The sequence below is a fragment of the Conger conger genome, chromosome 3 (genome assembly GCF_963514075.1).
Source record: "Conger conger chromosome 3, fConCon1.1, whole genome shotgun sequence".
NCBI classification, from domain to species: Eukaryota; Metazoa; Chordata; class Actinopteri; order Anguilliformes; family Congridae; genus Conger; species Conger conger.
Window position 1 is genome coordinate 33,349,072 of NC_083762.1, and position 25,396 is coordinate 33,374,467.

The following is a 25,396-nucleotide window of genomic DNA, read 5'->3' on the forward strand; positions in this document are numbered from 1 at the left end:
TATTCCAATATTGTTCCAATATTGTCTTGGTTTTGTTTCGCTATATAGTTCACAGCTGGCTGACCCATACACTTTGATGTTTCGATATGCAAGCCAAGCGCAGCAAACCGCTGGCTAAAACACTGATCAAGATAATTGACACTTTGGCCCAGAATACTGGTGTTCTTAGGCGGAAACTTCTGCTTGCACTGACACAGTCGGCAAGTTCTGGCAACAGAAGAAATAGTTCTTGATGAGCTCTGTTAATATTAGTCAGTAAGTGTATTTGGAAAGACACCTTGCTATTGAGCTTTTTTACATGTACATTTTTGGTGCATTGATTACCGGAAAACCAGTGGTCCAAAGGTCCATCAGGATGAACTGCATCTAAAAAAGTTGTCAAATATAGAAAATGAGTCGCATCACAGGGAAACTCTGGATGTGAAGATGGTATTCTGGATAAGCAGGAAACATACATTTTTGGGTTAACTGCCTCTTTAAAACTTATGTTTGCGGTTGGTACTCCTAGCCGCCAGAGGGTGCAGTAGTTTAACTTGTAACGTTTTTTCAGTTCAGAAAACCGGAACGATACACTTATGGCAGAAAACATTCTCACGTTGTCGGCATGCATGTGCGAGTGTCGTGAATCATGTATTGGAAGTTAAGCCTCTGATTATATTCACTTTCTTGGGCTTTGTATTATGATTTAGCTCTCCAAAGTTATCAGACTGGTGTCAACAATGAAGTTCGCATACAGGGTAAGAAGACTGCAACAAAGATAAATTAACATTAGGCTGTGTTTAACTAGTTAACGTTAGCTTGTTACAACATGTTTTCTACTCTTCCACTATCCCAAGCTACAGTAGCTTCATGTCACTTGCATAGCAAACCCCGATTCACTGGTCATCATTTTTTTCCAGTGAAAATGCATCAGAAATGGCAAAATTGTGTCTTTGTAACAATTTCAGAATTTCATTTATTGAAGGTGTTTTGCTACATGTTGCTTCATTATGGTATAACTAGCAAGATAACGTGTCAGTGTTGTCTGAAGTGTGAATTGAATTGTCGGTTCTAGTTTTCCAATTTGCTGGGTGCCGTGTATCGTCGTGGAAATTTGAGTTTCTCCAAGGATGGTGACTCCGTGATCAGCCCCGTCGGTAACCGTATATCCGTCTTCGATTTGAAAAAGTGAGTAGTTAATTTTTTGAAAACCGCTTTCATTAAACTTAACCAGTTCATAAATGCTGGCACGATATTTTACGAAATGAAAGTGCTTTAGCGCCTTCGTCGCCGGGGTGATACTGCTTCGCTGTTGAGATGCCCTTGGCTTGCCTGACACTAAAAATTTCCCCAACAGTAATAAATCTGAGACTCTGCCTGTCTCCACGACGAAAAACATCACCTGCGTGGGCCTCTCTCCCGATGGCAACTTGGCAATTCTGGTTGACGAAGGTAAGACCAAGGAAGATTTAGAAGAACCTCAATGCCAAGACCTACAACTTTAACATACTTTAATTGTTGCATCTGTGATGGTGACTGTGTGTTACTATACGTAGGGTAACTGTGAGTATGGATTGGAGTCTGAGTTATAATACATTACCTCCTATATTGTGTGTCTTTTATGGTTTATGTAATGTAGAATATGTTTATGCCATGTGTTAATAAAGCATATACTATGTATGTTTTGTGAGGGCCAAAATGTATGGTGTTTAAATTGACTATGTTTCTGATATCCTGCTTGTGATGTGTGTTTCAGATGGTGCAGCTGTGTTGGTCAGCCTAGTGACACGGGCAGTGCTCCATCACTTCCATTTCCATAAACCAGTCAGCAGTGTGCGCTTCTCTCCTGATGGCAGGTCTGTTACACACACACACACACACACACACACACACACACACACACACACACACACACAACAATCATACACTCAGTCTTGGGCCTGCACTCACACTCATGTGTAAACAAAAAAAAAAAAAACCCACACAGACCAGTGCTGCACCCTTTCATGCTCATTGACAGTGAATTGACTGAGTTCACTTACAGTGCATTTACACCCTGCTCGCATACCTATTTCTGTGCAAGTAGGAAATCAGGGATGTGATTTCCCCCTGATTTAATCAGGACATACTTATTTTTCTTCAAGTGAAGAGGTTGTGTCATAAGTGTGCACATCATGGATTTCTGCACTCTGAGTGAAATGCTAGGTATTTCAGATGTTGAGGGTGACTACTATTTATTTTTTCATCAGCTGGGGTGGTTGGAGATGTCCTTCAAGGGCGGTTTCATGTTTTTACAGCCTGTATGATTGTTGCGTGTTGTGAATGCTTTTCTTAGGAAGTTTATTGTGACGAAGGACAATGTGGCTTTGATGTACCACGCCCCAGGAAGAAAGAGGGAGTTCAATGCCTTCGCTTTGGATAAGAGCTACTACGGCCCCTACGACGAAACCACCTGCATCGACTGGACTGATGACTCCAAGTGAGTGACTCACCTACTCGACTGTACTGACACGCGCGCACACGCGCACACACACACACACAGAGGTTATGAGGGAGCTTTATGATGGAAAATGGACAGCTAAATCAGTTTTAATTCCTGTGAGAAAATTAACTTTACACAAAGTAAATATGTTTTTAGTAGATGGAAAATGTAATGACCCCAATTGAAACCATTTTAAACTGTGTTGAAAACCAAATTTGAACAATAGGGTTGCGGAGCTGGTCTAGCTAACTGCTTGTGTACCTCCCTCAGGTGCTTTGTGGTGGGCAGCAAAGACATGACTACCTGGGTGTTTGGAGCGGAGAGGTGGGCTAACCTGGTGTACTACTGCTTGGGTGGACACAAGGATGTGATCGTAGGCTGCTTCTTTGAGCAGGACAGTCTGGACGTAAGTGCTGCTAATGACGGATAGCATTTATACAAAGCATTTTTTTAAACCATCTCAGTCTAAAGATGGGTAGAGTGTCCAGCAGGGGGAGTATATTTCTGCTGCACTTATAGTCTTGTTTTATATTGTTTCATCTCAGTGACGGATAGCATTTATACAAAGCGTTTTTTAAACCGTCTCAGTCTTACGACATGTAGTGTCCAGCAGGGGGGGTATTGTTCTGCTGTACTTAGTCTTGTTTTATACCCTTTCCTCTCAGTGACAGATAGCATTTATACAGAACGTTTTTTAAACTATCTCAGTCCAACGACATGTTGTGTCCAGCAGGGGGAGTACTTATAGTCTCGTTTTGTATTGTTACATCTCAGTGTGAACAGCAGGACACTCAGTTCCATTTGAATTGTGTTTTTACGCCTGCTTTCGAGATGAAATGCTATGCTACACAAATGTGTGTGTGTAACTGAGCATGTGTGTGTGTTCTTTGCAGCTCTACACAGTGAGCCAAGACGGGACCCTGTGTGTGTGGGAGTGTGACACTGAACTCGAAGGTCTGCTGACTCGGGCTCCCAGGAGGCAGGTTGGGCCTCAGGAGAAGGTGAAGGAGGTGGAGGAGCAAGAGGAAGTAGAGGAGAGGGAAGAACGCGAGGATGGGGAGCCCCGGGGCGAGGTCATCCGGGGGAAGGCAGACGAACCCAAGCAGAAGGAGGGCTCCAAGATGGTCCGATACAAACGGCTGGGCAAGTGGGTATCGGCGTGTAGCATGGAGAACTGGGCTTGTGTCTGAGAGGTTCAAACCCCCCGCAGAATGACCGAGCCCTGCTCTCCCTGTGCTTTTGTGATTTTTGTCTGCTGAATTGATTTTGGTAAGGTGAGCAGGTGAGGATTTAGTCCATCTGCTTGTTTTGTGTGGTCAGGCACTTCTTCAACAAAGAGGGTGACTTCAACAACCTGACGGCTGCAGCGTTCCACAAGAAGTCGCACCTCCTGGTGACGGGCTTTGCTTCTGGAATATTCCACCTGCATGAGCTGCCCGAGTTCAACCTCATCCATTCGCTCAGGTCCGTGTTCAACCAGCGGCCCATATCTGGCACACCCAGACACTCAATTGGGAATGATTTTGCAGGAGTGAATGTTGGAGTGAATGTTGGAGTGAATGTTGGAGTGAATGTTGGAGTGAATGTTGGAGTGAATGTTGGAGTGAATGTTGGAGCGAGTGTTGATTTCACAGAGCCCACGCAAATTGATCCATTGTCAGTTCACACATGCCTGGTTGTAATTGTACTGGGTTTCTTTTCCAGCATTTCTGACCAGCGAATCTCCTCCATATGTATCAACAGCCCTGGGGACTGGATAGGATTTGGCTGCTCAGGTACTGCCTGTGCATACAGTGTGTGTCTCAGTTATTTAGTAATAAAAACTAACTTTTCTTTCAGAGAGAAGTGAAAATGTTAGCATTTTTCATCACTTCTTTTTTAAATTTTTTTTTATCTACCACAATCCTTTCTTGTCTTTAAGGTTTCTTAGCCTGTTGCAACACACCGTAGTCTAGACTAGTGCACTGGCGACAAACTGCTGATGTGGTTCTCATTGTGGTTGTTGATTCAGAGAGAATGTTCTTTTGAGTCATCAGTTGTCTGCCCAGTAGAACGATGTTCTGTTTTGAGATTCAAGGCAGAAGTCAGTATAATGTGCCATTATTCTATACAGTGTATAATGCTGTGCTGTATCCTATGTTTTCAGTTTTTGGTAATACATTTTTAGTGTATTGTATGATGTATGTTACCATTTGTTTTGGAGTGATTGTTGTACGCTGCATACTTTATATTTTGTTTTTCAGGATAACGTCTGTCTAGAGCATGTTTTTGTGTATTTTCTGGCGAGTGTTGTACTATGTTGTGTGAAATGTGGTAGTGTGTTGTATGTTTGCTAGTGAGTGTTTGTATACCCCAGGTCTGGGCCAGCTGCTTGTGTGGGAGTGGCAGAGCGAGTCCTATGTCTTCAAGCAGCAGGGGCATTTCAACAACATGGCCACCTTGTCCTACTCCCCCGACGGACAGTACATTGCCACCGGAGGGGATGATGGGAAGGTGAGGCTCAACAAATTCACCTGTTCCAGTCTTCCTCCGTGATGTATGTGGGCAGTCTGGAAATGGTGCTACAGGGCAGTTGTCCTGAACCCTAGCCCTGGAGAGCTGCACGATCTGTTGTTGCTTCGCATTCAATCGATGAATTAAAACAGTTGATGTGATATTTGACACTTAGCTCAGCTGGTTATTTGGGTCTGCATTTCTTCCTTATTTTATGGTGAAAGCAGAACCGGCAGCACCCCTGTTGTAGGGCATGGCCTGCTTTCCGCTCTAACCACAGCACTGCAATGTGTAAAAATACACTAAACGTTACACTAAATGTTCTGAGAAAATGTCTCTGTACGCTACAGTCAGAATGGTAGAGGCCTAAGTTTTTCCTCAGGTGGGACAATGCTAAGCCTATATAAAAAAAGGACAGAGCTACTCGCATTGAATATGAAACGTGTGTGTAAATGCGTGCACTGTGTGGGAGCAGGGACGCGTTCTCGCTCAGATGGCTGACGGTGAGAGGGGTTTCTGGGCTCTTTGTTTCAGTTGAAGGTGTGGAACACCAGCAGTGGCCTGTGCTTCGTCACCTTCACCGAGCACAGCAGCAGCGTCACCGGAATCTCCTTCACCTCCCGCGGCTTCGTCATCGTCAGCGCCTCGCTGGACGGCACCGTCAGGGCCTTCGACCTGCACCGGTGAGCCGCTCCAGACCAGGGCCGGTCCCTTTCAGGATTTCGCTCCAACTTCAGCTCTTGATTCTTTAATTCGGGGGTGTCAAACTCCTGTCCTGTAGGGCCGTAGTGTCTGCTGGTTTTTGGTGTGTTTCAGCACGAGAGATACATTTCATAGTCTTTAATTGGTTACCTTGTTCTCAAGGCCTTAATTGGCTGCTGATTGAAAGGGATATAAATACCTGAAGACACTGCGGCCCTCCAGGACTGGAGTTTAAGTAGTTCAATCATATCTTGATCGAACACCTGTTTAAGCACCAGCTACAGCCACAGACTGCAAATGTGTTCTAAATATTTTACTGTGTTCAAGTACGGGAGTGAACCATCATAGTTTGTAGTGTTGCCAGAAAACTAAACCTAAGATAAGTGGTTGGAACAAAAACCAGCACGCAGACCAGCCCTCCAGGACCGGAGTTGTGCACCCATGCTCTAAACCAGAGATGGCAAGGCGGACCGTATCCGTTTCTGGATTTCAGACCAACTTCTGCTCTTATTTATTTAATCCACCCAATCATGTACATTATCTGTCATTGATAGCCACATTCCATGATATAAACAGCAGCTGATGATAAATCTTCTTGTCTTGTAGCATTATATTGTGGTCTTATTTATGAGTGTATCGGCCATGGTTCATATGGCTAATAGCTGATTGTGCCAGGGTAACTGGTGGCAGCAAAATCCTGCATACACACCGGCCCTCGAGGACCGGAGTTGCCCATCCCTGCTCTAAAGTCTTAGCTAGTCTTAGGGGTGGTTTGGCTCAGACCAAACGTGCTTTAATGGCTTGAAAACACGAGGAGCACTAAATATCGGACTTTTTTGAAGCCTATAAAAAGTGCTGGGCCGTAACTGGTGTCTGACGGTGCTCCTGCAGGTACCGAAACTTCCGCACCTTCACCTCGCCCCGCCCGGCACAGTTCTCCTGCCTGGCAGTGGATGGCAGCGGAGAGCTGGTGTGCGCGGGGGCACAGGACTCCTTCCAGGTCTTCCTTTGGTCCCTGCAGACCGGCCGTCTGCTGGAGGTACTGTGGGGGGAGTCTCTCTACAGCAGGGGTCAACTCTGGCCCTCTGATCCAAACCCAGCCCACGTGTTCTTTTCTCCCGGGTTATTAGTGCTACTGTTGGCTGGACTGTCTTCACACCCTCACTCCTAGGTATAGGTGGGAGGGTGGAAAACCAGCGGGTCTCGGCCCTTGACGACCATGAGTTGATGATCCCTGCTCTATGGGGATTCTTGGAGAGAATAGCTACATCACTCCTTCTTTTGTTGCTGTTGTTGTTCTTGGTATTGTGGTTATTTGTGGGGGCAGCCTGTTGCATAGTGGTTAAGGTACATGACTGGGACCTACAAGGTCGGTGGATCGATCCACGGTAAGATCGGCACAGCCGTTGGGCCCTTGAGCAAGGCCCTTAACCCTGCATTGCTCCATGGGAGGATTGTCTCCTGCTTAGTCTAATCAACTGTAAGTCACTTTGGATAAAAACATCAGCCAAATAACATGTAATGTAATGTAATTTGTGAAATGTATTATTGTTCAGGCTGTTTTTATGAATGACGTGTGTGTGATTGACAGGTGCTGGCGGGTCACGAGGGCCCGGTGAGCTGTCTGAGTTTCAGCCCGGTGCGCTCGGTTCTGGCCAGCACCTCCTGGGACCGCACCGTCAGGCTGTGGGACATGCTGGACAGCTGGCAGACCAAGGAGATTCTGCGGCTCACGTCCGATGGTGAGGTCCGCCGGGATCCGACCGCGCTCTGCTGCCGGGCTGAGCCGGAGTAATAGTCATTATTGGGCTCCGGAGCGTGTTTATAAATGACAAAGAAAATTAATTGTCACTATGAATGATACATGTGCAGAGACTTTGTGCTCTGACTGTGTTGCGTCACTGTGCTCTGACTGTGTTGCCTCACTGCTCTGACTGTGTTGCCTCACTGTGCTCTGACTGTGTTGCCTCACTGTGCTCTGACTGTTGCCTCACTGTGCTCTGACTGTGTTGCCTCACTGTGCTCTGACTGTGTTGCCTCACTGCTCTGACTGTTGCGTCACTGTGCTCTGACTGTGTTGCCTCACTGTGCTCTGACTGTGTTGTGTGTGTGCGGCCTGCCTCACTGTGCTCGGTATCGTATGGTTTGGCTAACTGCTCTGACTGTCGTGTGTGGTTTTCCGCCCTGTGCCCTATGTCGTGTGGGGTTTGGTTAACCGTGTTCTGGCTGTTATATGCCGTGTGTGGTTTGACGAACCATGCTCTGTGTGTGTGTGCGTGTGTGTGCTGCCGCCGTCCTCCAGGCCTAGCAGTGACGTATCGGCCAGACGGTGAGGAGTTGGCTGTGGCCACTCTGGATGGGGAGATCTCCTTCTGGAACCCCTACACTGCCTCTCAAAACGGCTCCATCGTCGGACGCCACGACCTGCAGATGGGCCGCAAGGAAACGGACAAGATCACCGCCAAGCAGGCGTCCAAGGGCAAGTGAGTACTGCATCTCCTGCCACCCCCAGACCTCAGACCTGTAGCCCTGGTCTCAGACCCAAACTACCCATTAACCTAAACCTCAGACCTGTAGCCCTGGTCTCAGACCCAAACTACCCATCAACCTAAACCTCAGACCTGTAGACCTGGTCTTAGATACAAACTACCCATTAACCTAAACCTCAGACCTGTAGCCCTGGTGTCATACCCAAACTGCCGCTGTTAACTCAAACCTGTAGCCCTGGTCTTATGTGCTGATTTGGCATGATACTCGGGGTTAATCTGCGGATGACCAATGTGATTTATGATCGGGCAGTGACTTCTAATCGATGTTAGTCCCCCGGGCGGGCAAAGTGGTTCTGTGATCGAACAGTGACTCTGACTCTGCAGTGTTTATCTGCAAGCGGACAAAGTGATTCTGCGATTGAGCAGTGACTCTCCGCTCACAGATAAACTCTGCAAAGAGTCAAAGTGGTTCTGTGATGGAGCAGTGACTCTGACTCTGTGCAGAGTTTCTGTGAGCGGACAGTGGTTCTGTGATGGAGCAGTGACTCTGACTCTGTGCAGAGTTTCTGTGAGCGGACAGTGATTCTGTGATGGAGCAGTGGCTGATTCTCCGTGCAGGTCCTTCACCTCGTTGTGCTACTCCGCGGATGGAGAGTGCATGCTGGCAGGCGGTCAGTCCAAGTTTGTCTGCATCTATAACATCGCCGAGCAGATCCTCATGAAGAAGTTTGAGATCTCCTGCAACCTGTCGCTGGATGCTATGGAGGTACGTCTCTAAAGGTTTCCACTTCACAAGGCCTGTTGTTGAACTGGCTTTGACATATTTACACCATGCAGTCTGTCCTGAGTTCTTGTGCTTCTTGAAAACCAAGGTTCCTACACTCCTTAAAAAACTTCGGAAAAGTTGAATCAAGAAAATGTAAATGGCAAATATTATGTGGCCTTGCCCTTAGGAGGTAGCCATAGCTCCTCTTTGATGGCACAATTTACAGGTCGCTTTATTGGTGGAATGGGCGAGTGTGAGAGCCCCTGTGGTTCAGACGTGGTTGTGGAGACCCCTCCGATTTGTATATCCCATACGTTTCTGTGCGCGTGCAGGAGTACCTGGACCGGAGGAAGATGACCGAGTTCGGGAGCCTGGCTCTGGTGGATGAGGGGGTGGGGGACGGGGACACCGTGGCTCTCAGTCTGCCTGGAGTCAGGAGAGGTAACGACGAGGGAAGGGTGGGGTGGGGTGGGGTGGGGTGAATTCAATTCAGTGCAGCCTGTAGCCTAGTGGTGGTTCAAGCCACGGTGTAGCCACGATAAGATCAGCACAGCTGTTTGGCCCTGAACCCCACATTGCTCCAGGGGGGATTGCCCCCTGCTTAGTCTAATCAACTGTAAGTCACTTTGAATAATAACTAATTTAATGTAATGCTTTATTGGCTTGACAGTCACATGCACTTTTATTGCCAAAGCATAGGTTACAATAATTAAGACATTCAAACAAATGATGTAGCTTCTGAATTATAAGTGTATTGACAATTGATGATACAATGAAGGAAATGGATAATTGTATTGGCTAAAGAGAAAATGCAACTAAAATGACTAGGTGATATTGGTGTTCGTGTGTGTTTGTGTATTTATCACACTCTCTCTGCAGGAGACATGAGCTCGCGACACTTTAAGCCGGAGATTCGGGTCAGCTCCCTCTCCTTCTCCCCCACCGGTGAGTCCCAGCATGCACTGCTCCTTCCAGCCACCGTTTGTGCGCTGTGGCTCCTCTGCCTCGCGTTTATGTATCTCCTCAAGCTGATCGCCCGCAGGATGAAATTGTCAGCTCAGTGTTATGAGATTGCAGTTTACCCTTTCAGTACCAAGCCCAATAAGTGCCTCCACACACACCCCAAGGCGTTTTGGCTTTGCTTGAGAAAGATGAGAAAATTTAAGGAGGGTTTTAATCGGGGCTCAAAAGAATAGTATTGCAGTCATTTTGATTGGTTGAAAAGGTATACGGCCGAGAGTGCCATAAGGCTCTCTTGGGATTTTCCGATAGCTAAGCTTGAGTGGCGTGGGGCCGAAAGGGTTAATACGTCTACTCCCCCAGGGCGCAGTTGGGCAGCCAGCTCGACGGAGGGTCTGCTGGTGTACTCTCTGGACGGGGCGCTGGTGTTCGACCCCTTCGATCTGGACCTGGACGTCACGCCCGGCAGCGTTCGACGGCAGCTGAGGCGGGCGGAGTGGGCGGCCGCCATCGTGCTAGCCTTCCGCCTCAACGAGAACGCCCTCACCAGGGAGGTGCTGGAGGCCATCCCGCACGACCAGAGTGAGTGCTCCTGGGTAATCACTGTGGTCACCGGTCGCCCTGTTTCCATGTCCTCAGATGTTTAGCATCACAGTGCAGACATTCTGAAGAATGCTTTGTTCCTTTGGACCAGACCTAGGTCAAATACGTAATTGTTTTGGATTTCTAAAAATGTGCACTTTACTGAGCTTGTCTGTTATATAGGAACCTATGAAACACAGAGAATTATTTGAATCCAAAACAATTATGTGTTTGACCCAGCTCTGCTTTGTATCAGTCTGGGGGCAATGTGGGTAACATTTTTTGAATCTCGGGGGTATTACGTTTATTTTGAGTATGTGTCTGTAATAGTAAGGTTTCATGTGAATGCATTATGTGAATGCGGTGTTTGTGTAACAATTGTGGTAATGTTGCATAGCATGTTTTAGTCTTGGGTGAAGTGTGGGTAACAAAAATGTTATAATGCGTGATTTAGTGGAATGTGAGAATGTAACTGTAATGGTTCATTTTATATTGTGTTTTTGTCTTGGTGGTATTTGTGTAACAATAATGGTTCATGTTTTATTGTGTGTGTAAAAGTCTTGATTGATGTTATATTCTGTTTTAGTCTCGGTGGTGTGCAGCTCTCTACCTGATATTTACGTTGAGAAGCTGCTGCATTTTCTGGGGTCTGCTCTGGAAAGTTCCGGACACCTGCAGTTCTACCTCACCTGGGCTCAGCAGCTCCTGACTCTACACGGACAGAAACTGAAGAACAGGTGAAGTTCTCACTGCATACCTACATCAGTAGAATATTATACTCATCCACTCTGGCAGAAAAGAGAAAAGTCTGGAATATTTGAGAAGTGCATACCAGTCCCCCCTCCACAGATAAAGGTTCAGTTGGAGTCGTTTACAGAAATTCTATTTTTCAGGATCTGAATTCACTTAATATCCATTGGTCTACCTGGGGTGGACAGGTTTTAACACTGTCATAACATCAACCATGCCTTTTGAGTTACTTTAGTTTCAGGGGGAGTTCAATCAAAGTTTTTATTAAAGTAAATTTACGAATCTAGCACCCAAGTGTAGCCTACATACTGTACTCAATTCCCAGTTATGTTTATACATGCTCACTTCATTTTTACTCCGTCTGCTTTTGTGGCCAAAAACCACCAATTTAGTTAGCTGTGTATGGTTTTTACTTTACGCTTTACCATATTTAACTTGACTGGAAATTTCTATATGTACTGTATATTGCAGCTGCAATGTAGCACATAGGAACTCCTTCCCTTTGAAGAATGAGTAGAATGTACTTTATACACCTGTGTCTGTTATTTCTAATATTGCACTGTGTGAACATGTCTTTAACACCAGAATAGGTGTTGGGGAACATGGGCTTAGTGCCCTGCTGTAAATGCTGTGATGTTTTAACAGGTCAGGAGCAATACTGCCCACCATTCAGTCGCTGCAGAAGAGCATTCAAAGACACTTTGAGGATCTCTCCAAACTGTGAGTATGGATGTTCTCTGGTATAACAAACACAGCTGGAAGAGTCGCAAGCTCTCTGCTCTCTAACATTCGTTACTTTTCTGCGTGTGTTCCTGTTTCGGGCTCCCGGTGCAGTTGTGACTGGAACATCTACAGCATCCAGTACGCTGGGGCCCTGTCCCGTCAGAAGGGGATGAAGAGGCCAGCGGCTGACTCCCTCAGTGAGGAGGAAGAGGATGAGGAAGAGGACACTGCGTCCATGGAGGAGGCCGACATGGTCATTTGAACAGAACTCTGGGTCCACAGAGCTCGTCTGGCCTGTTGCATTCTGGGACTGGTAAATCTCTGAAGGTTTACCTTTGAACAAACTGTAAGGATGGGAACACAGGACTGTGAAAAGATCCACAGCATTCAGCCTGCTCTTCCCTGGATTGAAACAGACCTGTTTAAGTCAGACATTATTTTAAACGTCTCAGTCGTTTTTGTGCTTTTTTAGTAAAAATAAATAAGTAATTGGAATTCCATTTAAGCAGCTGGTCACCAGTCAGCAACAGGGAGCATAAACTGTTTAAGCTGATAAATTGTCCATTGAAGTTCAAATTGATCACCGAAGAGACATAACATGAGTACATGACGTGTTTCACTTGAAACAATTGAGTGATGATCCATGAGTAAAAAACAGAATTTAATTCCTTTGAAAGATATTTCAAGTGGTTAATGTGAAAAACAGAATCCGATTATAATAACAGACATTTCCATCGCTGGATTTCTAAATCCTGGAGAACACATATTACAACAAACAAAATGAAAAATTTTGGACAGTGCTAAAGAAATACTGTATGACAATACAGTACTAGACTTGTGGAGTCTGAGTGGTTTTGGACTGACCACGCACAATAAACAGCAACAGCAATTGCACATGGTGCATTTGTTTTTTTTCCCTTTGATTTCCTTTTCCTCTGCCTTTATAAACAAAGAACGCTATTCAAACTTTTCACATGAGAATCCTTTGCAACTATTGTGTGCTCTGCAAAGTAATGGCATCATTAATATTATTTAATCATTTCATCTCATTTAATCAACACGTAATGACACACCACACTGGTTTTTATAGAGGTTTTTCATTAAATAACACAAAAAATGTTCTTGGTACGGCTACAAATCTGACTAAATGATTACTGCTGATGGGAACACCCGCAGTCAAGCAGGACTTTCTCTGTTATGTGGTGTCACAAGCATCCATGTTTTAATTAATGCTACTGATTACCTAGACTGTCTTCACACGACTTCCAGGTAAGGGGAGGGCGGAAAACCAAGACTTGTCACCAAGTGATAAAAAAACCCCATGAGATGTTACTTAAGATAAGAAATGATATCTCGGCAATGACTCAAATATCCCAAGACCGAATCTGGAGTTGGTGTTTACATGGTGACATTAGAACCTAATTTTGGTGAAAATAACTGTTAGCACTGATGGTGAAACCCTGTGGCTGTGGCAATTAGAAGCAATTTTCAACCAATGAGCTTGAATTATTGTACAGCTAGATAATGTTTTGGTCAACTGCATATTTTGAAACTCGAATTTAAGGATTATAAACGCAGACAGAGGGTGAGTCAACATGTCAGTGAGCCTTTTTCAGGAAGGGATTTACAATAGTCTTAATGTTTCAACGCAAAAAATCTTACCTATTGTACCAATTAAAAGCATCCCGATTCTGTTATGACCAGCCCTTAGTAGACCAGAGGGCTATAGGGTGGGTGGGTGGCAAAACACAACCATCCAATAAGTGAATGGAACATGACAACAGGATGGGATAGGACCAATTGATTCATGATTGATGAGTGGCAGGTGACCACTCACCATCAATCAATTGGTTGTGAAAATTAAATGAGACAAGGACCAAATCTCCACACAATTTCAAATGCCAAGCCCTGGAGATTCAACTAATTAAACAGAGTGTTAGAATCTGGACCAGCAGACCACGGTCCCCTCTCACAGAACGCAAGGCACATACATACACACCTAAACATCAAAGCATCAATACAACAGCTGTTATGAAAAGACAACTCCAGCACCTTCCAATATTGATGCGTAATGTCAATGTACCGTGGATTTTTACAGGCATTTTTCTCTGTAAATTTCCATTGGCTCATTAATGGAGGGCCTAAAAAAATAAAATAAAATACAAATTTTAAAAAAGACAAAAAGTATTTTCAAGACATTTTCAAGGTCCCATTCCCTCAGTAGCAAAACAAGCCACGGTAACTAGTCGTTGGACCAGGAGCTGGGTCGAGTAGGGGGTGAGAAAGGGGCGGATTCTCCGTATGTTGTATAGGAAGAACCTGCATGACCGCGTCACCGCCACAATGTTCTCGGAGAGGGACAGTCTGCTGTCCATCACCACGCCGAGGTTCCTTGCACTGGGTGACGGCGTGAGTGTGGTATCCCCGAAGCTAGATCAGGCCCCGGGACCAAGCCTGGATCTCCAAAGTTCTCCTAATACCTGAGAATCCCCCAGTGCTACTCATTTTGCTCTGGTCACCGTCTGCTATCCGTTGCGACTGTTGTCGGACAGCGCTGGCAGTTCAACAGGGTTATTCACAGAGCCTCTGGAAGCTTCCACTGCTCTCCCCTCCAGAGCTGAACCCGGAGTCCTGATTTGAGCGGTACTGCGGTGGGGTTGCTGCCTGCTCGGCCCTCCAGAGCTCCAGTCCTCCCGGTGTCTGCACAGCTGGCTGCACCAGCGCTGTGCAGCTCTCCTCTCGTGGCTCCAGCAGGTGACACACGGCAGATGGAAGAGGATCCTGCCCAGCACGGGGGGGGGGGGGGGTGTAAGGTGTGTAAGGCCAAAACATTCCGTACAAAATGTTCCCAATTTATGCTTAGGATGTTTTTCTACCATTTCGATTTTTTTCTAAACTAAGAACTAGTCTCTGAGTTGTTGGCCCATCTTCACCAATTAGGGCTAGAAAGAATCACCGGAGTCTGAAGCTGAGAAATGATTAAAAATATGGCCGACAGGCATCAATAAATTCTTGTGGTCAATTTTAGTAAAATTTGGTAGGCCAGTACAGGCCTTGATTCAAGAAGGTAGCCAATAGGTGGAACTATAATGAATGAAAATGCATATATCTCTGGAATCTCTTTGATATTTTTTATCCTTCATCTGTTTGATAGTCCCTAGTAGACTGTCTAGATACATAAAAGAAAAAAACAAGAACCAACATTGGCAGCCATTTAGATTTTCTGCCATTTAGAATTTTTTTGGCAAAACCTAATTTCACAAACTTGTCTCTGGCTTTTTGGCCCAACTTCACCAAACTGGGCTCAAAAGAATCTATGGAGTCTGAACATCAATAATTATCAAAAAAATGTTCACTGAATTCTTTTACCATTCATCCAATATGTGTCTTTTTAGCCTGAACATTCGTGATTGCTGCAAGCTGCTTGGACCCCCGTTAATTACCACTTGAGGTTCTATTGATTATAATAATAATAATAATAATAATAATAATAATAATAATAATTATTATTATTATTATTCAGAATGCTGTATATAATGTGTGGCTATCCTAGACATTGAATAATTCCTTTTCAAGTAGCTAAATCTAAGTTTAATGTGATACTCGGTTGTACAGTAGCCCCCCAGTGAGGGATCAGGCCCCCCATCCCCTGTCGAACAGTGAGGGATCAGGCCCCCCATCCCCTGTCGAACAGTGAGGGATCAGGCCCCCCATCCCCTGTCGAACAGTGAGGGATCAGGTCATGACCCTACCTGTAAACTGCTGGGCAGGGTAGGGGGAAGGAAGAGGCTCATGATCTTCTCACGGCGGTGAAAGATGAACCATGTTGCAAGCATCACGCAGCACAAGATCACAATCATCAGAAGAATGTACCAGCCAAGAAGGGGGTCTGGTTGGAACAAACACAGAACATGTGATGAAAACTGAAGCATAGCCATGATGCAGAATAACAAAAAAGTGCCAGTTGGAAGGAAGAAAGAGGGAAACTGTCTACCCCGGCCCCCAGTCTTCACACATTGTGTGCTGGTGTAGGGGCTACTGGTCTCTTCTTCCCGGTGAAATATGCAGACACTCAGGCAGTATTCTGTCTGAGGCTTCAGTGCTGTCAGCGTTCCCTGTGTGACCTCCAGTTCCTGGGTTCTGTTCTGATGGGGAGACAGCAGGGGGCAGTAGTGAGGCAGCAGCGCTATTGCAACACCAGTGTCCTTGGTGTTGAGCTAATGTTGGTATGGCACAAATCAGGTTACAACTGTCCGAATACTACTCAATATGAGTAGGAATATTGGAATATTCTTAGTTTTATCCAAAAGCATCTCAGAAAAAGAAATGCCAAACACAAACAAAGGGACAGGTACTCCCCACAACAGGTGAGTACAAGTCTGCCAGGAACTCCACTACAACAGATGTTCTTTTGTGCCAATTTGTTCGTCGTGTTTTGACATTGTTCATTCAATGAAAAGCACATAAGAAATCTGATATATTATTAATTTATTGTTAATTATTTAGCAGAATAGGACTTCAATAGTGTTGGTACATGAATAGGGAAAATTACATTACATTACATTACATTATTGGCATTTGGCAGACGCTCTTATCCAGAGCGACGTACAACCCATAACCATAGCAAGTGCATACCCATAACCAGGGATAAGTTCGCTGAAAGACCCTAGAGGGAAGTACAATTTCAACTGCTACCTGTACAACAAAGATAAGGACGAGGGCCTTTTTTATTTTTTATTTTATTTTTTTTGACAACAAATAAACAAACAAAAAGAGCAAAAGTGACCAAAGTGAACAATCCAAACACTGCTTATCTAGCCAACTAAAAATACCGATACACAAAGCACATCACAGAGACAACAATTAAGGTTCACAGGGAGGTAGGAAGGGACGGGGAGAGGTGCTGCTTGAAGAGGTGTGTCTTCAGCTTGCGCTTGAAGGTGGGGAGAGATCCTACAGTTCTGACCTCAACGGGGAGTTTGTTCCACCATCGTGGAGCCAGAACAGACAGTAGTCGTGAGCGTGAGATGGAGGTTCGGAGAGGGGGAGGTGCCAAGCGGCCTGTGGAGGCTGAACGAAGAGGTCTGGCAGGGGTGTAGGGTCTGATGATTTTTTGTAGATAAGCTGGGGAAGACCCTTTAACTGCTTGGAAGGCTAGCACCAATGTTTTGAATTTGATGCGAGCCATGACAGGCAGCCAGTGGAGGGAAGTAAGCAGGGGGGTGACGTGTGAGTATTTGGGAAGGTTGAAGACCAGACGAGCATTCTGGATGAGTTGGAGGGGTCTGATGGCGGACGCTGGGAGGCCAGCCAAGAGGGAATTGCAGTAGTCCAGGCGGGACAGAACCATCGCTTGGACCAGGAGCTGGGTCCAGTAGGGGGTGAGAAAGGGGCGGATTCTCCGTATGTTGTATAGGAAGAACCTGCAAGACCGGGTCACCGCTGCAATGTTCTCGGAAAGGGACAGTCTGCTGTCCATCACCATGCCGAGGTTCCTTGCACTGGGTGACGGCGTGAGTGTGGTATCCCTGAGGGAAATGGAGAGATCCAGATGGGGAGAGGTTTTAGCAGAGATGAATATCATTTCAGTCTTGCCTGGGTTGAGCTTTAGATGGTGGTTGTCCATCCAGCTCTGGATGTCCCTCAGGCAAGCAGAGATACGGGCTGAAACCTGCGTATCAGACGGCGGGAACGAGACGAAGAGTTGGGTATCGTCCGCATGGCAGTGGTAGGATAGCCCATGTGCAGTGATCACAGGGCCAAGGGAGCGAGTGTAAAGAGAAAAGCGGGCCTAGGACTGAGCCCTGGGGAACTCCTGTGGCGAGGGGCCGAGGTGTCGATACCGAACCAGCCCAGGCAACATGGAAGGAGCGACCAGAGAGGTAGGACTCAATCCAGTCCAGGGCTGTGCCACAGATGCCCGTTGCTGACAGGGCAGACAGGAGGATGGAGTGATCCACAGTGTCGAAGGCAGCAGAGAGATCTAGGAGAATGAGGACAGAGGAGAGGGAGGCTGCTCGTGCGGCATGGAGTGACTCACTGACGGAGAGGAGCGCAGTCTCTGTCGAGTGGCCCGATCTGAAGCCAGACTGATGGGGGTCTAGCAGGTTGTTGTTAGAAAAGAAAGAAGAGAGTTGAGAAGAAGCGGCTCGTTCTATAGTTTTAGAAAGGAAAAGAAGAAGAGATACCGGGCGGTAGTTCTGGATGATGGAGGGATCCAGAGTAGGCTTTTTTAGCAGCGGAGTGATGTGGGCCCTCTTGGAGGATGCCGGAAAACAGCCGGAAGACAGGGAGGAGTTGACAAGGGAGGTGACAAATGGGAGAATGTCAGGTGTGATAGTTTGGAGAAGAGAAGAGGGGATAGGGTCAAGGGCACAGGTTGTAGGGCGGTGGCAGAGCAGGAGTTGAGAAACAGTGCGGCACAGGTTGTAGGGCGGTGGCAGAGCAGGAGTTGAGAAAATGTGCAGCACACTAGTTTACTTGCTTCCTGTTTCCTGTTTGGTGTGACACAAACTCTCAGTGACACGAACAGCTGACGCTTTTACTTTTGACATTTTATAAAAACTTATAGACAGTTTACAAACACTGAATTGGTATCATGGGTAGATATACACTTAGTGAGCACTTTATTAGGTAGACCTGTATGCCAGCAGCAGAAGACCTATATGTCTAATAAATAGGCCTACCTAATAAAGAGCTCAGTGTGTACTTAAAGCTTTAGCAATGATATACATTCAGAACAAGTAATAATATCTTCAAGTAATGTAAAGCAAGACGATGTATATGTTTATGCAAAATAAATATTTTTCTCTGAATAGTCAAGTATGATAATACATGCTGTCTGTTGAATCTTACCGCAATGACTTCCTATGCAGAACGAAACTGGCAGGATGTACACCACAGCCCCTGATGACCTTTTGTTTTCAGAACATCTTGATACATTATGCCCTCTGTGAGTGCATGTTTTTTATTGTGCCTGCAAATCTTACTCCACTGCAGGTATCACCTGGCTGTTACTTCACTTCAGTCTAAGGCAGCCATTCCAGCTCCTTGAGGGCTAGCAACAGTCTCCTAGACTCCTCTCTATAATTTAACATTGGATTCAGACAATGATTGACAATGCATCAGTCAATCAACCAAAGTGATTAGAACATCTACAGGCTCCAGCTACCTGTTTGATATCATTACATTATTGATTTGATGTGGTGTAGTGATGTGACTGGGACCCGCAAGGTCGGTGGTTCGATCCCCGGTTTAGGCACAATAAGATCCACTCAGCCATTGGGCCCTTGAGCAAGGCCCTTAACCCTGCATTGCTCCAGGGAGGATTGTCTCTTGCTGAGTCTAATCAACTGTACGTCTTTCTGCATAAGAGCGTCTGCCAAATGCCATTAATGTAACGTAAAACAAATAGAAATAGCGCTTATAGATACAAATATATATATATATATATATATATATATATATTTTTTTTTTTAAGATTACAAGGGATGATTACCCACACTGGAACCACAACAAAATATTTAGTCCAGTTTCTTTCAGCTAATCTTTTGTTGTTTATTGATCATAATGTTCACACAGTCGTTGGTAGCATTGGGAGATTAAAAGAGAAAGCACTTAATTTGAATGAAAAGTCTAAAATGAGATGTCACGCTCTAGCTAGCTTGCTCAACAAGAGTAAATTAAATAGAAATTGCTCCTAGGGTTTTTGTGTGGCGAAAAATACATGTTTTGGTTAGAATGCCCAAATATTATTTCTATCTTACCAGAAATCCCACTATGTCATCATAGAATGTTTTCCGAAACATCAACATTACTGGCACCCCCAACAATTATTCTAAATACAATCAAACAAAGTGAAACTGGCAATACAATTTTACTTAATTTAATTAATCTCAGTCAAAAGGAGCTCATTCCATCACTTCCTGTTTCACTAGAGAATAAAAATGAGGTAACAAGCATGCAAAATCCTTTTGTCATCCATCAGCATGGGAAAAGCCAAAGAACTGTCAAAAGACAGATGGGAAATAGAAAAAGAATCATGATTGTCTTCTTTGCTTTCTTCTTTGTTTCCTTTTTTGGGCAAGTACATGCATTTTGGTACTTTGGTTGATTCCATTGAATCATTAATAAAGCACACAACACGTTGGAAAAGCTTAGGTCAATAACAATTTTTTTTTTTGTTTAGTTTTGAAAGGGTGCCAATAATTCTGGACTTGAGTATATGTGCATGTGTATAAGTGCATGTAATTACATCCATGTATATGTGCATGCAATACCGAATGTGTGTAGGTGCGTTTCCTCACCCTCTGAGGATTGTGCTTCTCCCAGTACTGTACTCTGTAGGACAAGGGCTCAAGGGCACTCATGGGCAGGTTGTAGACGGTCAGGTGCTCTGTGATGATGACCGTTAGCATGGCTTCTCCACTCTGCACCTCCACGTGTGAAGGGGGCTCTAGAGCTGCAAAACACAGGCACCAATCCATCACATCTCACACCACAGACACCCATCTGCTTTAAACAGATAACTGTTGTTACAAGGGCTTGACATTAACACCTGCCTAGTGGAGGTAGAGTTCGGCAGGGGCGTGTTACTAGCCACTTCGGTGGATGAGATTCCAGTAGCGTTTTCTAAGAAAGTTAATTAGCGTAGTTTACAAACGGCATCTGAAATAAGTCTATTTGCGATGATACTACTTGATACTGCAAGCGTAATAAATAAACAAAAAGCTGTAGTTTGGCAAATTAATGTTAAAGACACAGACCTCGATTTCAAAGTTGCTTGGCCCTACAAAAAAAAGCTGGGAATAAAGAAGATTTGCTGTGTTTGGTGTAACTGGTGCCGTACAGTGCATACAGTAGTAACTGCCAGACTGCCAATAATGGTATTTTGCAATTTAAAAATAAAGTAAAAGTAAAAAAAAATAAAAGTATTTCAGCAGAGCTTTGACATTGACATTATTGTAGGCATATTATATTCACATTCATTCATTACATTCATTCATTCATTATCCTAACCCGCTTATCCTGAACAGGGTCGCAGGGGGGCCTAACCCAGCATACATTGGGCGAAAGGCAGGAATACACCCTGGACAGGTCGCCAGTCCATCGCAGGGCACACACACAATTCACTCACACACTCATACCCATTGGCAATTTAGACTCTCCAATCAGCCTGACCTGCATGTCTTTGGACTGTGGGAGGAAACCGGAGAACCTGGAGGAAACCCACGCAGACACAGGGAGAACATGCAAATTCCGCACAGAGAGGCCCCGGCCGACAGGGATTCGAACCCAGGACCTTCTTGCTGTGAGGCGGCAGTGCTACCCACTGCACCATCCGTGCCGCCTTCATTACATTCATATTAATGCTAAAAACCATTATATTCTTTTCACCTATAGAATATTTTCTTAATTCCAAAACATTTATCATTCCAAAACATAAATCATTTTCCAATGATTTATCAGCATTATTTACAATTGTGGATATATGTTCTCAGCACTGACACTGAATATTCACTGTAAATATCTGCAATGTACAATCATATCTCAAATTATCTTGAAGCACATGTTTAGTAAATCTAGCCCTATATTTAGTTGTCCTGGTCACCCTGGTTGTCAGGGTGAGGAGAATAATGAGGCTGATTGTCATGACTATAATTTGTGATGCTCATCATTGCTAGGATGACGGACTAAGACGACAAAAGAGGAGAATCTGATAGTGCTACGGAGGCCTTATGAAGAACACGACAGGTTCTCCAGTCAAAAGGCCGTTCCCTCCATGCAGGTGACTGGTGGAAATGAAAGAGGGGAAGGGCAAGAAGGAAGAACAAAGAGGGGAGGATGGGGGGAGAAGGGAGGACGAGAATAACAACAGACAGGCTGTCACTCACCCTGTTGGTCTGGGCTGAATTTACGAGAAGACCAAGCGGAGATCTCCCCCTCGGCCTCCGCTCTAACCCGCAGCACAAAGGACCCAGAGTAGGACAGGTTTTGGCGGGAGAAGTCACAGCTCCGCCCAGCTGTCCTGTAGCACACTCTTTTGTAATCTTCAGTCTTCTCCTTGTTGGAACTTTCACAGGATGTGAAATGTTACAGGTTTGATACAAGCATCAAGCTCATTGCAGTTTATACGAAGACTATTACACCAGTCCCAGTTGGCACGCTTGCAGTGCCCACTACCTGCCCACTACCTACTGGAAGTGTTTTATAAGTTGGAACTACAGCACCCTGATGAGCGCTTGTGTGTACAATAGTGTGAAAATTTCAGAATACTGAATCTGTTACCGTAAGATAAACACAACAGTGGATACACTGATGTGATTTGTACATTTGCCTGAGTCAGCTGAGTGAATTGTTTAGATGACCACAGCTGCATAAATTGTTTTCAGACCTTTCCCAACATTGAAATTTACAAAGGTCTTTCACCTGTGCTGGAGTTGGCTAGCTATAATTTATTTTTACATTTAATCTTGATCATTTTAAACACACACAGAACTATGTACAGTCCCCTCCAAAAGATTTGGAACAGCAATGCCAATTCCTTTGTTTATGCAATAGACTGAATACATTTGGTGTAGAGATAAAAAGATGAACACGAGACAAGAGTTCAGAATTTCAGCTGTTATTTCCTGGTCTTGACACCTAGATGTGTTAAACCAATTAGAACATAGCACCTTTGGTATCAGGCCGCTCAATTTTTAGGTGAGCAAACGTATTGGAACAGAGAGTATTAAAGTAAAGGAAAGTAAATAACACTTAATATTTGGTAGCATATCCCTTGCTTACAATAATTGCATGAAGCCTACGACCCATTGACATCACCAAACTGTTGCATTCTTCTTTTGTGATGCTTTTCAAGGCTTTTACTGCAGCCTCTTTCAGTTGTTGTTTGTTTCGGGGGGGGGGATTCTCCTCTTCAGGAGATAAAATGCATGCTCAATTGGGTTAAGGTCTGGTGTTTGACTTGGCCAGACTAGAACCTTCTACATTTTCTCCTTAATGAAGTAAGGAGAAAAAAAGATACATTTGTTGTGTTTTCGGTCATTGACTCAATTGAATGATGAAGTTCCTCCCAATTAGTTTGGACACATTTCTCCACAGACAGAATATTTTTGTAGATAATAAAGATGTTATTTTCCTTAGTCAACCTGTTTGATGTCTGTTGCTCACTACGCCAGTGGTTTATTAATTTTTCAGTTGTGGTATATACCCAATGAGCTCTTTTCTAAGCGTGTTTTTCTCCCAAAGACAGCTCTCTGCTCTTCATGTTGGTTTCTCTTTTCTAACACAAATGCAGTCTTCACAGGCAAAACCCAAGGCTAAAACCAAGATTCAGAACTATTTGTTGTTTAACCAATCAATCTGCACAACAAGAATGTTCCAAAACTTTTGCTCACCTAAAAATTGTGTGGTCTGATACAAAAGGTGATATGGTCTAAGTTATTTAACAAATCTAGATAGGTTCTAAAAATACCAGGAGAGCAATATTTCAGTATTGAGTATATTTACTTGAATTTGGATGTTGGTATTAAATATCAATAAACCTATTTTTGGCCTGTGTGTGATCAGCTCACTCTCACTCACTAGGTGTGGTCTGAGGTGAAGGTCTTGGTGTAGTTGGCCTGTGTGTGACCAGCGCACTCTCACTCACTAGTTGTAGTCTGAGGTGAAGGTTGTGGTGCAGTTGGCCTGTGTTTGGTCCCAGTCCCACAGAAGGATGTGCCGGGAGTTCACTGGCTCCATTCTCACATTGTAAGGGCTGTGCAAGGCTGTAGTGACTGAAGAACAACATCACAACCACATCCAAACAACTTCTGAGCAAGCAAACCTGAACTGGCTCTTAATGGAGTTGATTGTAGCTTGCTGACTATGAACCTATGTAAACTATAGAAAATATTATCCTATTTCTTGCAGAAATCATGAGGGGTCCGATGACAGAGACAGACAGACAGACAGACAGACAGACAGACAGGCAGGAAGACGGGCAGGAAGACAGACAGAGAGACAGTGTAACCCTTATGAGCAGGGCAAACACCTGTGGTTTTCCCCAAGCATCAACAAGCAAAAAAGGTTGAATTTCAAAATAAGCAAATGTGCTGATTTAGAGTCAGAAAACAGGAGTGTGATTTTTACAGGTTCATCAACAGTACGTTAACAAGACCCGTGCGTGTTGCTTCCCATTCTCTAAAAAAAAGCCACTTTCAATAGCTCTCGTGGTTCAGGTTACAGCTTACCTGTGATGAAAATGAAAGCCAGACGCCACGTTAGTACCCACATAGCGCAGTTCCTGACTGGTGGGCCATGATTTCCCTCTTCGATCCAGGGGACAAGCACAGGACCTTTCCTCCAGCGTAATGAAGAGGGTGAGAATTGGGGCAGCTTGAACCACCTTCTGATTTACAGGAAACAAGACAAGCACGCTGCCAAGTTTAGGGATCGTCTAAAAATTATTCAGATTTCCTGATCTCTCATTCGCTCCTGAGAGAGTTTTAGTCTTACAATCAATAGATTGAATTGCAGTTATGGAAGACAACGGTGAGCTGTGCCTTCAGATCTAGTCAGTTTTACTATTTATAGCATAATCACACAGCGATTATTCAGCTAGGAAGTTAAGAAATTGAAGAAAAACAATACCGGGTTAATTTTTTCCAGCCCCTAAAATGTGAACACTATAGCGCTTCAACTGCCTTTCCAAGTATTGTCTGTACTTGAATACAGTGATGACATCTTTATAGGCAACCCAGAAGTTTCTTCCGCTATCGGTTCCCTTGACAGATTTTCAACAGGATTTTTCCCATAGGGATTTTGATTTCTTCAGAAAATAAGGTCTGTGGTAAATCTAAGCTAAAGAGAGTTTAACGTTTTCACGTCAATATCTCAAATGTGAATTTCGAGGCTCTTGTGTGGTTTAAAAAAATAAGTTGCTAACAAGTTGCTTGCTATCTTGAAACTAAAACAGTAATGTCGATTGGTGGTTGGCGGAATGCGACCGTTACAGTAGTTTCAATATACGATGAGAGGAAGAAATGATATGGATGACGTATGCAGTCATTTGTAAAAAAAAAAAAAAAAAAAAAAAAAGAATAAAATGTTTCTGTGAAAAACAGCAAAACAAAGACTTGAATCATGCAAAACAATTTCTAAATATATAAATTCTAAATATATAATTTTTACTCAGATGGGTGGGAATCAAACAAACCACACAATACTTCAGGTAGATGATATTTCAGGGAATTGGTCAAAGTTCAAACAGTGCACATCCAAACACTCTCTTTAACTCTATAAATATCATCTCTGCAAACAAAAGGAATAGAAATCTGACTACTTGGTACGATAGAAACTCAACATTGCATTCAAACAAGGCCTGGTATTTTACAAACAAATGGCAAGAATACAAAAGAGGAATTCAAACACAACATCCCTGTACCTAATTATAAAAAACATTGAATAGCAACTGTATGTCATACA

General features: G+C 44.4%; 2 protein-coding genes across 5 annotated transcripts; one reads left to right on the top strand and one right to left on the bottom strand.

The window, feature by feature from the left end:
• The first annotated feature begins 567 nt into the window (after positions 1–567).
• pwp2h (PWP2 small subunit processome component) lies at positions 568–12,820 on the top strand. The gene is made up of 21 exons (XM_061233867.1): positions 568–737; positions 1,055–1,167; positions 1,337–1,431; positions 1,736–1,835; positions 2,315–2,458; positions 2,732–2,867; positions 3,355–3,608; positions 3,782–3,925; positions 4,166–4,236; positions 4,818–4,954; positions 5,489–5,637; positions 6,548–6,695; positions 7,248–7,398; positions 7,959–8,139; positions 8,764–8,911; positions 9,244–9,352; positions 9,791–9,856; positions 10,235–10,453; positions 11,040–11,190; positions 11,849–11,923; positions 12,038–12,820. The coding sequence occupies exons 1-21, from the start codon at positions 720–722 to the stop codon at positions 12,186–12,188; spliced, it is 2,760 nt and encodes a 919-aa protein (XP_061089851.1). The 5' UTR covers positions 568–719; the 3' UTR covers positions 12,189–12,820.
• Positions 12,575–24,704, bottom strand: LOC133123406 (interferon alpha/beta receptor 1a-like). Of its 4 annotated transcripts, none has more exons than XM_061233869.1 (7): positions 24,563–24,697; positions 24,163–24,320; positions 23,580–23,706; positions 21,820–21,998; positions 20,233–20,387; positions 15,679–16,071; positions 12,575–14,707 (listed from the first exon to the last, which is right to left on the bottom strand). In XM_061233869.1, the coding sequence occupies exons 2-7, from the start codon at positions 24,203–24,205 to the stop codon at positions 14,498–14,500; spliced, it is 1,107 nt and encodes a 368-aa protein (XP_061089853.1). In that variant the 5' UTR covers positions 24,206–24,320; positions 24,563–24,697; the 3' UTR covers positions 12,575–14,497. The 4 variants fall into 4 exon arrangements, with proteins under 4 accessions (XP_061089853.1, XP_061089854.1, XP_061089852.1 ...); XM_061233870.1 differs by lacking the exon at positions 24,563–24,697 and having other exon boundaries at positions 15,679–15,815; positions 15,921–16,071; positions 24,163–24,437; XM_061233868.1 differs by having other exon boundaries at positions 24,163–24,624.
• Between the last annotated feature and the right edge of the window lie 692 nt (positions 24,705–25,396).

Coding starts and splice junctions, on each gene's coding strand:
- pwp2h (XM_061233867.1), top strand. Junction 3,609..3,781: donor CGATACAAACGGCTGGGCAA/GTGGGTATCGGC, acceptor TTGTGTGGTCAG/GCACTTCTTCAACAAAGAGG. Junction 10,454..11,039: donor GGCCATCCCGCACGACCAGA/GTGAGTGCTCCT, acceptor ATTCTGTTTTAG/TCTCGGTGGTGTGCAGCTCT.
- LOC133123406 (XM_061233869.1), bottom strand. CDS start 24,205: ATGTGGGTACTAACGTGGCGTCTGGCTTTCATTTTCATCACAG. Junction 21,999..23,579: donor TTCACCTCAGACTACAACTA/GTGAGTGAGAGT, acceptor ATCCTGTGAAAG/TTCCAACAAGGAGAAGACTG. Junction 14,708..15,678: donor CCCTGCCCAGCAGTTTACAG/GTAGGGTCATGA, acceptor CGTGCTGGGCAG/GATCCTCTTCCATCTGCCGT.